This window comes from Eleutherodactylus coqui, chromosome 2 (genome assembly GCF_035609145.1).
Source record: "Eleutherodactylus coqui strain aEleCoq1 chromosome 2, aEleCoq1.hap1, whole genome shotgun sequence".
NCBI lineage: Eukaryota > Metazoa > Chordata > Amphibia > Anura > Eleutherodactylidae > Eleutherodactylus > Eleutherodactylus coqui.
Genome location: NC_089838.1, coordinates 7,744,872 through 7,760,001, shown reverse-complemented (window position 1 = coordinate 7,760,001; position 15,130 = coordinate 7,744,872). Strand labels below are relative to the sequence as shown.

Sequence of the window (15,130 nt, the reverse complement as noted above, 5' to 3'; positions counted from 1 at the left end):
GTTAACGCAAAAACACAACAAAAACTGAAGTAGAACACACATACTGTCACAGAGAAATCGGTCAGTTTTTGCACTGACTGAAATCGCACTTGCCCCTGTGAATAAGACCTAAGAGTTGCCACAGACACAAAAAAGATGGTTACTTATTAATCACTGCTTATTATACCCTATGGGGGGCTCAGAACACTTTCAAGGGGCTTTATGCTGAAAATGTGTTCCGTATGACCAGACAAGGCTGCTATCCAATATGTATCCACTGTTGATTTCTGGACCTGCTAGAGGTTTAATGTGTGCTGCATAGTGGTATTTGGCTGGCATTGAGGGGTAATATGGGTGTTGCTGGTACTACTTGTTTGAGTGTGAAGCCCCGGATCGCCATGGATTGGCTGGTGAGGCTCGAGTAGAAGAATTTGAGAAGCCCTTCTTTACATCATCTAGAATGTTGTACAAGGATGTAAGCTAATAACAGTAATAATCCCGGAGGAGCCTCCATATTAGACCCTAACAGATCACCGAAATGTATTGTTGAAGATTCTACATCCCCGGGCTCTGGGGAATTCCTTACAGCAACTGTGATTCCTTAGCTGCAGATTCTCAAACTGTTAATTATAAGTCCAAGAAATTGTCTATCTACCCGAAATACCGCATGAAGCGGCTCGGAGAAGGCGGCAGTGAAGGTGTGTAAGTGTCTGATGGGGTCACACAGCTCATAAAAGGACAGCCGGCCGGCCTCATAATCCAGATAAATCCTGAATCTATTACTGGAGATCTTGTCAGCTAACAGAATCTCTTTACTATCATGTATCACTGAGTACTGACTATAAGACCTCAAACACCAGGACTTGTTATTATATCCAATGCATGACTGCTGCCCCCTCCTGTCTATACTGGGGTAACACATCCCCATCCTCCACCACCCAAATCTACTGCCCTCCACATCCCAGTAATGTCGTACAGAGGAGAATCTCCGGCTACTCATCACCTGATAATCCTGGAATCTCTCTGCTGTTTCTGGACGGTTCTGGTTCTGTACTGTGTAGGTTGCAGCTTTCAGGTCATCTGATATACGGATATAATTACCAGCTGTGTTTACATCCAGTGATATGTCTACAGGATCCTCCACATAGATCCCCCTCCTTATACCTCGTATTATGTCACATAATGTGTGTAATGTGTCTGAGATCACAGCCACATCCGGACCATCAACATCATGGAGCGGTTCACCATGTCCCCCCGTGTCCCCATCACCTCCATCATGTCCCCCTATGTCCTGAAGATCATAGAAGTCCCCGGTGTCTGGTTCCTTTAAGACAGTCAGTGGATCAGTCATGTTACACAGCTCCTCCATGTGTCTCATCTTCCTGGACAGCTCGTCCTTCTGTATTTCCAGCTTCTGGATCACAGCTGAAAATGAGATTGACTCTTCCTTCTCCTGCCTGGAGATCTCACTCAGGGCCCTCTTCTCCAGATCATCCAGCTGTCTTCTGATGTCTCTACACAGGGCAGTGACTCTCTCTGCTTCTCCAGCTACTTTTTCTTGAACATTTCTCCTGCACTCCTCCAGACTCCGGACTCTTTCCTCAGTCTCCTCCCTCTTTGTGATCAGTCTCTGGAGAACATTTCTCAGTCTCTCCTTCTTCTTCTCAGAGGCCTCATCCAGCATCTCCACCCGATGACCCCGATGTTCTCCGGCCAGACTGCAGGTCACACAGATACAAGCGGCGTCCTCAGTGCAATAATATTCCAGGATCTTCTTATGGACAGAACATTTCCTGCTCCCCAGGTTGGCTCTGGGCTCAGATAAGACGTGTTCTGCTGACTTGCTGTGAACTCTCAGGTGTTTCTCGCACAGAGAAGCTTCACAGTGCAGACAGGATTTAGCAGCCGGTACAGGAGAGTCCACACAGTAAGTGCAGAAGATCCCGGCTTCCATCTGTGTCGGAGGAGTAGTCAGGAAGTTCTCCATGATGTTACACAGAGCCAAGTTCCTCATCAGTGCCGGCCGCTCCTGAGACTCTTCTCTGCATTCAGGACAGGAATAAACTCCAGCCTCGTCTTGTGTATCCAGCACACGATGAATACAGACCCGGCAGAAGTTGTGTCCACATCTCAGCATTACAGGATCTGTATAAGTGCTCAGACAGATGGAGCAGAGCAGCTCGTCTCTTACAGCAGCAGACGCCATGGCTGACAGAAGGAGGAAATGAAACTAAGTGTACCTTACACTGGTTAAAGATCAAAATTGTAGTCACACCCATTCATTTACCTCTAAAGGACACAGTAGTTTTTTCATCACCACATTCTAAGGCTTTATTCACACATGCATTGCGATTGTCGGCCACCCACATTGCTGCTGAAAATCGCATAAACAAGAGAAAGCTGCGACCAAGTTTTATCACCCATTCACATGTTTGGGTGCAGCGTATATACGCCACAGCTCGGAATTCCGTCGGTTGGGGATAGAGAGTTTAGTGATACTAAACTCTTTCCCCCTCCCTACCCATCCCTTTGCCGGCTGATCGCGGCAATAGAAGCTCCCATAGAAGCCTATGAGAGTGTACTGGCCCGAAGTACATATATCTGGCCCCTCCATAACTGTCATACATGTCATGTCTTTTATGTGAATGCTCTGTGCAATATATCTTGTCTTTAGTTATGTGTATTGCACAGCTGCAGCATGTAAGAGGTTAATATCTGTGAATGTCTTGGATATGTCTGGAAATTGTAACCAATTGTCCTGTCACATGGGTATGTAAGGTATAAATAGGAGTGTAAGGTGAGAGTGAAAAGGATTCCATTTTCTTCAACGATAACGTGTGGAGGGAGAGTGGCGGCCGCATGGAGGAAGAGGAAGAGAGGTTCCCGAATGACTTGACCCCAGGACCCTTATCCTAAGGCCTCATGTCCATGGGGAAAATCAAGCCCACTACGGATTCTACATGGAGAATCCGCAGCGGGTCCCTCCTGCCCCGCGGACATGAGGGCTGAAAATAAGAATAAACTCACCTGCTGCGGACCGTGCAGGTCTTCCCTTTTTTGCGGCCGGATCTCCTTTCCTCGGCCCGGCGGATGTGCTCGGCACACCGCCTGCGTGCCGCGCGCATGCGCCGGGCACATCCGCCGGGCCGAAGAAAGTAGTTTCCGGACGCGAAGGAAGGAAGAACTGCATCGCCCGGAGCAGGTGAGTTTAATTCAGGTGCGGGTCTCCCGTGGATCCGGACGGCTTTTATAGGTTTCAATAGAAGCCTGCGGGAGACACGCACTTACTGTAAATGGAGCATGTCCATTTTTTTTCTTGCACGCGGGACCCGCGCCTGCAGGGAAAAATGACATCCGCAGGTATTTAACTAACTGCGGGTGTCTAATGCATCCCTATGGGGCGCGGATCCGCGTGCAGGAAAAACGCTGTGGATTTAAATTGTTAATTTGCCTGTGGACATGAGGCCTAAGAGAGAAGGAGCCTGCCGTGCAGTTTGATTATACCTATGCATAGTCATACACATGTATATGCTCAGAGCTATATTTTCCCAGATATGTGGTTCTGGGTGTTCTGGGGATCGGACCTTACTGCGTGTAGATGCGTTTTGTTCCGTTGGGCCACCTGATTCTGAAAATCTGATTCACATCGGGATAAGACCTTCATACACCCCAGAATCTTTAATAACAAATTTCCCTTGGACGGTGCCCAATCGTCTGGGAAATTCAGCCCTAGATAAAGGCCCTTTTTCACGCAATGATTATCGCTTAAAATTCGCTCAAAAGGCATCTTTTGAGAGATAATTGTTGGGTGTAAACGTGCCCATTTTTCACTTTTCTGCCGCACGATGATTTTCAGTTCGGCATGAAATCCATTGCTCAGCAGAAGAGCTGATAGGAAGAACCGCATGCTGTGTTCTGCCCAGAGAGCACTGATTACATTGTCTCAGCTGTCAGCCCCGTGGCAGGAAAAAGGGAATTTATTCAGAGAACAGCAGGTAATCTGTTCTCTGAATACAGCTCCCAGCGGCTCACACGCTACTAATTGGTACTAATGGGCATTAGTACCAAGTAGTAGTTTGTGCAAAATGATCACTCAAAAGCCAGACTACTAGAATGGAGGCAAACACTGACACAGACTAGTGTGGAGTATATGACTTGTGACCAGTGTCCGAATAAGCTTTCCAACCAGTCCCTGAATTGATCATTTATGCCAGAGTTTTCAGCTAGTTTATTTTATTATGCATTTAACCCTTCCAGTACTCAGGTATCATCTGGTGCCGTGTTATTAGGAATGAAAATACAACAATATCCTCCAATCATTTTACAAGTCCTCCTTTTTCTGCTAGTAATATAACAAGAGCCATTCTATTTTGCCATGCAATAAGTGAGGTAGGTCCTAGTTGTTCCACTAGGCCCCTGATTGCATCTCTTGTATAATTAACAAATCTCTGTTGGTTATAGTATGTGTAATTAATCCAGTATACATTTTTATCCACTATTGCCCAGCATGCAAGAAGAGACTCAAACCCATCTGATTTCTCATCCTATACTCATCTAGTACCCTCCTTGGGACCCCTATTGCGTCAATGTAAACATTGGTGTCAAGAGAACTTTGGGAGAGGTGTTCTAAGTTCTCTGGATACGGCCCTCACTATTGCCCTCTGAGGTCATGAGGTGCACAGGCATTAGCTGTACCAAGGCACATCCCCCACCAGGACACGTACCCGGCCCCTGTTTTAGCCGTCTGTCACCACACAACCACCACTCGTCTGCACATGCTCTTTGTTACTCAGCATTTAAGCATTTGGAGCTAACCCCACCACACAGAGCAGCACTCAGGCCATTGTCTGCCAACTTCATTTAATACTACTGTAAACTTTCATTCCTTCACTGTCTCATCCCAGGACTGTCTGCATCATGTAATTATCCCTTCTGTCCTGCTGCCTACTATCCCTGATCCTTGTCAACACTACCGTCACCCATAGCAACCTGTCCCCTCACTACCATCACCCATAGCAACCTGTCCCCTCACTACCATCACCCATAGCAACCTATTCCCTCACTACCTGACACTTATCTGAAGGAGACCATTCATATTCTTCTGCTATGACTAAATATCCTGCAGTATCATACTGACCCTATCTTATAGCACACCCCTAAGGTAGACAACATATAACCAAGACATAGAGGACACGGCATGGAGGGTTCTGACTATTCCTACACAATTCAGAGAAGGCACTAATCATTGGTGTTGTGTTCTACAATCAGTGCAAGCATTGGGATGCTAGGTAAAAGGTACATCTATGGGAGATAAGAAGCCAAGATGGCGTCTGGGCGGCGGCCGAAGGTATTACAGCAGGTACTAAAATGGCCGCAGCCCATGACTGGCACTAAAATGGCCACCAGGGATGTGGGCTGACTAAGAGTACTATCAAGCCAGGCAAGCAGCTAACCACACCTTATTCCTTTGTGTGCGATGCCAACAAGTCCCTTGTCTGACACATATCTACCAAAATGGTACTTGTCACTCCTTCTATAAAAGTTAAATTCAGAGCTCTATCAGCATCCTCCCATCATGTAGGATCGGGGTAAATATGATGATGACCTCTGACAAATTCAGGGCTGTCATCAATAGCGTTCCCCTGATTCACCAATACTCTGAAAGGAAATGCTATTCCTGTCATTTTGTCCTTACTGAGGAGGTCCATGGGGAAGGGGTGTGGATTTCTTCACCGGGTTGAGACAGAGACCAAGTATTATGGACCCCCCTTTGTAGCGGGCTGCACTAGAACCCCCTCAGCACACTGTCCCTGCTCTGCCTATGTTACCTTTTTACAGTGAGATTGGTGAATCTAGGTCTGCCTTTCAGCAATCTTTATTGCTGTGGGGGTGCTGAGGAGTACCTGGTAAGGTCCTTCCCACTTTGGGGTCTTCCAGTTCTTTTTCTTTATCCCCTTGATGAGGACCCAATCACCTGGTATTATTTCCCTTAGTAATGCTTTAGCCACTGTGGCTGCATCCGACTGACCTGTGGGAAACACTTCTACCCACTTGGCTAAAGCATCTATGATAACTAGGCAGTATTTCACATTTGCATAATTCTAGGTAGTCCATACAAATGTGTTGAAGGGATACTGAGGTGTAGGACGGCGCCCCCTCCTGGTCTTATATTCTCTTGTGCATTGTTTTTAGCACAAATAATACAAGCCAAACAAAAATTTTTAGAGTAGTTTGTAAACCCATAGGCTATGAATACTTTCGATATGAGTGCTACCATCCCCCCTGTTGGGACATGACACAGGCCATGGCTCAAAACTGCTGCATATCTGAATAAAGATGAAGGTAAGAAAGGTTGTTTGTTTTTTTCTGTGGAGATGTACGACCCATCGTTTGCACAGCTCCTTTGTCCACCCAATGTTTTTTCTTCTGGTGGGGCATGTGCTTACATGTTTTTGAGTATTTGCATGTCTAAAGGCCCATTTACATTGGACGAGTGTCGGACAAATTGCCCGACATTCGTCCCTGTATCCCCGCTCTCCCGTGGAGCTAGCACAGCTGACTTGCACACGGAGCGGCCAGCGGGGGGGCGGGGCAGTGCAGGAGATGTCTCTCCTCTCGCTCCCCCACCCTTCTCCATTCGCTATGGAACGGCGGCTGTTTAAACTGCTCTATGAGCGATGATCGTCATCGCTCATTTTTTAGCAGCTCATCGCTCATAGTGCAGTTTAAACAGCCGCCGTTCCATAGCGTACGGCGCCTGTGTATCTCAATGGAGAGGGGCAGGGGAGTGAGAGGAAAGAAATCTCCTGCCCTGTCCCGCCCCCCTGCTGGCCGCTCTGTGTGTGAGCCAGCTGTGCTAGCTCCACGGGAGCGCGGGGATACAGGGACGAATATCGGGCATCCTTTGCCCGACACTCGTCCAAAGTCCACTCGTCCACCTTAACATTGGTGTTTCTGACAAATGCATTAGTGGTGTTAATGAGGCTGTTTTAGCAGCCTCATCGGCCCTCCTGTTCCCTAAAGAGACAGGATCTTGGTTTGTAGTATGTGCCGGACATTTACAGATTGGAAGCTGTTTAAGCTATTGTATATCATCATGTAACAATAAGATTAAATCTTGGTCGTTTATGTCTTTTCCTGTGGAGGTGACCATCTCTCTGTTTTTCCATTGTTGTGCAAAAACATGTACTGTGGAAAAGGCATATCGGCTATCAGTGTAAATGGTGACCTTCTTACCCTGTGCCCACTGACAGGCCTTAGTCAGAGCTACTAGTTCTGCTGCCTGTGCAGAGTCGTACCTTGGCAAGAACCCAGCTATTATGATCTCTTCCAGTGTGACACAGTTCTTCCTGGATGACGCATCTACAAGAGGTACACCCTGCAGATCTGGTCGGGGTAACACCTTATGTGCCATCTCTCCTAGACAGTTGTATGGAGTACCGTCTGAAGAAATAGGCAGTAGGGTAGATGGATTGAGTGTAGTAATCTCTCCATCGTCAGCTGTGGCTGTGAGAGCAGTAGTGTCATGCAGGAGGGATGTCTGGAAGGACTAAGATTTGAGTATAACCAACTGCGTGTGGTATTTTCAGCGTGAGTGGGGGAACAGCACTATAGTGGCAGAAGGTCTGACTGCTTCAGCTGCAGCTACTACCGCTTGTACGCAGGGTGGGAGCGCTCGGCCACTGAATCTAGTCTGCAAGATTAGTATGCCAGCGGTCTGTTTCCCACCATGTTCCTGAGTTAATACAGAGGTCGTATATCATTCCCTTGAGTCAACAGTTAGCACAAAGGGCTTGTTGTAGTTCAGCAGCCCCCAAGACTGATGTGCCCACCAGAGTCTGTTTTAACCTGACAAAGGCTTCCTCAGAGGGCGCATCCCACTGGATTCTGTCAGCTTCCGCCAGAGGTTTATCATAGATGAGTCTGGTAAGAAGCGCTGTCAGAGATGCATAATTTGGGATCCAGGCTCTACAGAAGTTTTTCATTTCCAAAAAGGACATAATTTGCTTGTAGTTTTGGGACATCCTTCATCTGACAGGTTATACCCCAAATATTTAACGGTTTACTGACAGTATTGGAGTTACTACCTGTTTACTTTATGGCCTTGCTCATAGAGAAAACTCAAGAGTGCAACTGTGTCCTCCATACAATTCTCCTCACTGTCTGCTGCTGCTACCAACATACAGTAGTAGCACTCTAGGAGGCTGGAACTGGGCCAAGTTTACTGACATAGCCTGGGAGAAAATTGTTGGAGATTCACTATAGCTCTGAGGTACTCTGGTGAAGTATTACTTAATTTTGTCAGAATATCTCATCTCAGCAAAATTTACTGGACATATTTGAGACAATATAACCAGACATTTCACAGGCTTATTTGTTTCTCCGTCTGTTATAACTGGTTCAGAGAGGGATTCCCTGTGGGTCCCGCCATTAACCCCTTTTACCATATGACTGTTACTACATTTTACATTGGGTACATATTGGGATGTATTAATGTCCTGGTGGCTCCTCAGTCAACCAGGAAAGTAATCATCCGCCCATTCACCTGGAGAAATTGCCAAGATATCCTCCAAGTGTTGTACATCCACCCCTCCTAGACATTTTCCCCAAGGTGCCTGAGAACATTGTTTCTCAGGACATTCTCGGGCAAAATCACCAGATTTCCCATAATTCAAACACACATTTAAATCCCCAAACTGCATCCCACCTCTGCTTCTTCCTCTGTATCTACTTCCACGTCCTCTCACTGTCCAATTACCTCTCTGACTTACCTGAACTATCGTATCACAATCTTCTCGCTATATAAAAGCTCTCACTTTCTCACCCTTTTCTTTTAAAACTTTTCTGTATGTTTTGCATATTCCAAAACATCCTGCAATGAACCCGTCCTCAGGGTAACCATATATTTCATTATATAACCTCCTATTTCCTTCTTTACTCTACTTACAAACGCATTCTTTATTGGCTGATTATATGCAGCATTAGATCATCTCTCTCTCCCTGATTATCCTATGGAAGGGGTCTACCATCTCCCCCCCTCCCATTCTAATTTCCTTCTACAGAACTCCAATCTAGCCCTAGAATTCTTCTAGCTGCTCTCTATTTTTTCATTCAATTTGTAACTTCTCATTGACCCTTTGAATTGTCCATCAAACTGTCGGGGGTCTTTTTCTATAGGGGCGTGACAGTTTGGGACTTCTTTTAACCAGGCTTCAGCAGCGGATAATCCGTATTTCTGTTGATCTTTAGCTGATTTTGTCCGTATTTTAGCACATATTTTTTTTACAACTTGGGACAATATTTGACATAGTCAGGGTTTAACTTGTGCATGTACTTCTTACTTAAAGGACTTCCTGCCGTTGATAACAATAGAGACATGCACAGGAGAATGCCTTACAATTTGTATTTCCCATTGTTAGTAATTATGTCCTTGACGTTGATTTAAAAGACAAACAACATGAAACAAGCCTTTGGCCACTGAAATATACAGTGAAAACACAAAGGTTCCTGACCAGAATCAGTGCTTCGCTATATACACGAAGACTCCTTCTTGCCTTTCTGAGTAGGGCCTGTGAACATTGAACACAATCAAGGGTCTTGTCCGATAACAACCCGCACACCGAGGTTGGTCCTTAATTTGTCCAAGAGGTCAGTGCCCACATATAGGATCTGCTTATCTCAATCACTCACATATTCGCTTCATGCAGTATAAGACAACAATACAAATATTACAATGTTAGTAGGCAGTCGCCCTCTTTATATATTCTTAGTTACTCTATAACACAATATCAAAGAAAAAGAAGTAGTAGGAAGATGAGAAGTAAAGTTCCTGGATACCCCTGTGTCCCATGACATCATCTAACCTCTTCTTTAACATGCTGCATGGAGTAATTCTTTCCTGTAGCCTTCTCACAATGGCTATGGTCTCACATAGACTACTGCTATTGCCCCTTGACAAGCAATTCGTCTATACTTGCTATATCAGCTCAACTTTTCTAGTGTCCTGAATGGCAGCTGATTGATACGGGACAGCTGGGGGGACACTTCCTCAATCTCTTTATATGACAGTGACACCTCAAGGTCAAACCTACATGGGGCCCCGCATGACTGGGTGGTTAGGGAACAGTAGCACAAGAGGTTAATAATTGGTGCAGGCTGGTTGAGAGGAGTGGGTGGACATTGTGTGTTTTGATAAAGGGGCAGGGAATCAATGTAAATTAAGGGGCGTTATCAGGTATAAGAGGGATGTTCAGTGGAGAAGGGAGCGCCATTTAAGGTAGGACTAGGAGAGAATAGTACACTTACAGTTGCAGGGACATGGTAATCCAAAATTATGGCAGATATGGAGTGAGTTTTGGAGGAGCTTTGGGCGGCCGCTGGCGTGCATGGAACTGGCTGACTATAGGACTGTTTGGTAGGAGCACTACAGATTGCCCCATTTGTGGCAGCGGGGGAGTTAGAGCAGGTGTGACCACCGCAGAGGAGCAGGCTACCCACGAGGATTATTGCTGAAAATGGGATCTCAACTGCCTTGTGTTGCCTGGGGAGTCCCGTCGTGGACCCTCTGAGCAGTCGCTCCTTCCCCACACCCAAGGGGAAAGGGAGGCAGAGCAGAAGGAGTCCATGCAGGCCATCAGGTGCAGCAATGAGCAGAGGGCCCCGAGATAAATGGGAGCGGGGCTACTGGCACCTGTTGGCAGACAACATGTGTGGGACACGGTCGGCTTCCCTGGAGATGAGCTGGTCGGGGAGAGGACCAGGCAGTGTGGACAGCGTGGGAGGCCAACAGAGGAGGGCAGCAGTAGCATTGATTGGCAGGCAGAGAAGTCCAGGCCCACAGTTAGACCCCTCAGTGATGTGCCAGCCGGGAGGGCGAGCCAGACTTTAGAAACAGAGCAGCACCATCACGATGAGCTCCTAGGAGCACACCAGGCACTGTCAGGAGCACGAGGCTGGAAGTGGGGAGGTCCCCCTGCGGCTGCAGTTGGCGGTGATCGTGTAGCATCAGTACAGGTGGCACGCCGGCACAGGACAAGCTAGGGCAATGGAGGGGACAACGTTAGCAAATGGCAGACTGGAGCAACAGGAGAAATCTGGAGAAGCTGAATCCGGGAGCGACGCTGACCATCTGGATAAGATGGGGCAGGCTGGTGGCATCACATACGGTGAGTATGCTTCTATGTCTTGTTTGTTTCCAAATGTTATTGCAGGTAATGTGAGGGGGAATTTTTTGCGTGCAGGTACTGGGTTACCAAGATGGGAGGGGAATGCCGGTGGGGACTGTGATGATTTTCAGTTGTTAATGGGAAATGTGCGGAAGTTACTATTGCGTTGTGAGCAGGAAAGGGGTGGCGGATCTGTCTCCAGTAACGACGTGGCTGCCCCTGGTGGCTTCTAGCACTATTTTAACAGATAGCTGGGAGATTTGTGGTCAGGTGAGGGGGAATGTACAACAGCTGTCAGCGGTGATGGTGGGGGTGCAGAGGGAGAAGGGTGGGGATGCTATTCATTTAGATGACAGAGCTAAAGGGGAAGTGTATGTCTGCTTCAAAGGGCTATTGGGGCGCATTTGAAGAAGGAGGTGCGGGAGAAAATTTGGAAGGATGAGCACATGGAAATTTTTTCCCGCCTTCCTTTGGAAAATTTTAATTTAGACAAAGGGGAAGAGCACAGGGTCTAAAAAAAAGAGGACGAGGAAAAGCAGTGGTGGCGGCTGATTCCTAAAACATTCACAAATTGGTTCTAGGTCTTCACGATTTTAGTGGAGGTAGTTGGGGAGAAGGTGCTGGAAAATTGTTTGGTGTTGTTTTGCTATCTGGACTCCAATGGTGAAGCGTACAGAACCTATGGGGGGTAGGCATGGCTTCATTATGATGAGCAATTTCGTCAGAGGAGGTAGTTAGGCCCAAGATCAGGTGGGATTGCAAGGATATTGGGCTTTGGCTGAAAGTTATGGCGTCACCCCGTTATAAGCAGCCCTTTCAGGGCGGAGCCGGGCCACCTGGCTCAGCTAGTGATGCCAATTCTGCCATTCAATCTGGATTGTCAGCGGGGCACACACCAGGCTTCTGCTGACAGTTTAATGATGGGCAGTGTAAGTTTGGGGCGGGTCGCATGGGTCAAGCGCAGAAAGGGTATAAGGGAGGCTGGTGCTCGGCAAAGGGGCAACCCCAGTGAAAGTTTAAGAGATGGATTTATCCGTGGACCTTACCCCAGCTTCTGCGCACGCGCCCATCGCCAAAGTGGTGGACACATGCGCAAAAGCCGTGGATTGCCAGGGTAATTGAAAATCTCCCTGCTCCTGGCTACAAAACTTAGCTGAGAGCCTGGAGATTTTTTAACGCATCAATTTTTATTCCGTACAAGTGAGCAATGGGGCCGGGAATTTATTCAGTTGTGCCCTGCAATCCAATGGGTGTTCCCTCCATTATAGGCCTTGCCATATGTCCTATAAGTAGATTAGGGCCACAATGGGTATGTTTCTGAACACGGGACAAACGGGGGTATCCATTTTGGGGTGAACGTCTTCATTCTTATGTACACTGTACAAAAAAACCTGCTTTTAAATTGACAAAATTGCCAAAAAATTGAAAATCGTAATTTTTTCCTACTGCTTTGCTTAGATTCATTCAAATACTGTGGGGTCAAAATATGCAGTACACCCCTAGATGAATTCATTAAGGGGTATAGTTTTCAAAATGGGGTCATTTGTGGGGTTCTCTATCGTTTTGGCAGCTCAATGGCTCTACAAGTTGGCAATGGGGCCTGGAATTTATTCCGCTGTACCCTGAAATCTAACGGGTGCTCCTTCCATTATAGGCCTAGCCATGTTGCCTTTAATTAGATTAGGGCTACAAGGGGTATGTTTCTGAACACGGGACAAACAGGGGTATCTATTTTGAGGTAAAAGTCTTCATTCATCGGTGTGCTGTACAAAAAAAACTGTTTTTAAATTGATACAACTGCCAAAAAATGAAAATTTTAATTTTTCCCTCTGCTTTGCTTAGATTTATTCAAAAATCGTAGGGTAAAAATACGCAGTACACCCCTAGATAAATTCGTTAAGGGGTCTAGTTTTCAAAATGGGATCATTTGTTTGGGTTCTCTGTCGTTTTGGATGCTCAAGGGCTCTACAAATGAGCAATGGGGCCTAAATCACCTTCATGCTAAATTTCTGTTCTGAAAACCACCGACTACTCCTTTCATTTTGGGCCCCGTTGCTCATCCAGACATAAGATTAGGGCCACAATGGGTATATTTCTGAACACGGAAGAAACAGGGGTATCCATTTTGGGGTGCAAGTCTTCATTCATGTTTGTGCTGTACAGCAAAAGCTGTTTTTAAAATGACAGAATTGCCAAAAACACAAAAATCACATTTTTTTCCTTTTGCTTTGCTTGAATTCAAAAACTGTGGGGTCAAAATGGGCAGTACATCCCTAGATAAATTCGTTAAGGGGTCTAGTTTTAAAAATGGTGTCATTTGTGGGGGTTCTATATGGTTTTGGCCACTCAAGAGCTCTCTTTCGTTTTGGGCCCCGTGTGAATCCAGACATAAGATTAGGGCCACAATGGGTATATTTCTGAAGACGGGAGAAACGGGTATCCATTTTGGGGTGTCAGTCCTCATTTTCATGTGCACTATTGGAAAAAATATGTCTTTAAAATGACATATTTGCAAAAATATGAAATTTTATTTTTTCTCATCCAAATTGAAATAATTCTTGAGAAAAAATTGTGGCGTCAAAATACTCCTGACACCCCTCAGTGGATACATTAAGGGGTGTAGTTTTTAAAATGGGGTCATTTGGGGGGTATCTATCATTCTGACACTCATGAGCCTTTGCAAACTGGGCTTGCTGTAAGTAAACAAAGTGTTCCTCAAAATGCTGAAAAGTAATGCTAAATTTGTATGTCATCTAAATGGTTTAAAAAAAACACAAAAGTTTTTCAAATGTGCATCCAGAATAAAGTAAACAGAGGGAAATATATATCCTATCAAAAATTTGTACGGTATGTTTGCACATATTTGAGATATTACAGTTGAAAATGTGAAAAAATGACAATTTTTTCAAAATTTTTCCAATATTGGCACTTTTAATAAATATACACAAATTATATCAGTCTATTTTTACAATCTAAATGAAGTAGAACATGTGGCGAAAAAACAATGTCAGAATCACTTGGATATGCAAAACCTTTACAGAGTTATGCTATGTTAAACGACACATGTCAGATTTCCAAAATTTGGCTCCGTCACTAAGGCGCAAACAGGCTTCGTCACTAAGGAGTCAAAGAAAAGATGTCCAGCAACTACTTGCTGGAGATTACATTGCACTCCTGAATTTTCATGTCTCAAACAGCGGGACATGGACTTCCCCCAGCCCCACTAGGCATAATAACGGAACCTAGGGGCAATGTAGTGACCATCCACTATCACGCCCCTCAGTACCTCACACCATATAATTATGTGATGTCACTTTTGTGGGAGAGGTAAACTGACATAAGTTCTAGGTGGGCATGTAAGGGTCTTGGGGCTTGTGGGGGCACAACACTGGGTCTTTGCCCCAGGTGAAGGAAGCCCCAGCTAAAGCTTTGATTTCATTCTTTCAAAAGGAGGACCAGCACACTGGATAACTTTTACTCAGGAAATTCTTCTTTTATTCCCCAGTATAAGAGCATAAAAGTGCATTCCACTTTTTCCTGTTTGATTGATTTCATTCTTTGTCACAATTTAGAGCTCAGAATCGTCTAATCTAAGCTCGGTACATCCTGAAACCTCAAATTACAGATGAAGGATGCTGCGACTAAATATTACAGGGATTGTAGTGACTGTCACCGGAGACAACCATCTTCAGTAATGGACCACCAGCGGAATCCATGTGAGGTGAAATGACTGTAACGGGCTGATGGAATGTGCACAGGCTCAGGATGGCGCGGCGATGACAGACGGTGGCAGAGGTGGCACATTTTTACAAAATCTGCTTTACTAAAGCTTTAACCAAATGAACATTATTACATTCCCTAGAAGGGTCTGGGTATTCTAACACTGCAGAAAAACTTTCCTCAAAACTTTAGTGACGGCCCTTTAAAGCTACCCGGCACACTTTGACATGTTGCCATGCACATCTTACTGCCTCGCCCCTCTAGCC

The 15,130-nt window shown here is 45.8% G+C and overlaps 1 protein-coding gene across 1 annotated transcript; it reads right to left on the bottom strand.

Moving 5' to 3' along the window:
* Positions 1-348: 348 nt before the first annotated feature.
* Positions 349-2,203, bottom strand: LOC136611021 (E3 ubiquitin/ISG15 ligase TRIM25-like). The gene has a single exon (XM_066590260.1). It carries the CDS (start codon positions 2,183-2,185, stop codon positions 581-583), a length of 1,605 nt encoding a protein of 534 aa, XP_066446357.1. The 5' UTR covers positions 2,186-2,203; the 3' UTR covers positions 349-580.
* Between the last annotated feature and the right edge of the window lie 12,927 nt (positions 2,204-15,130).

Bases quoted from the DNA above. Each gene is read 5' to 3' on its own strand.
- LOC136611021 (XM_066590260.1), bottom strand. From the start codon at position 2,185: ATGGCGTCTGCTGCTGTAAGAGACGAGCTGCTCTGCTCCATCTGTCTG.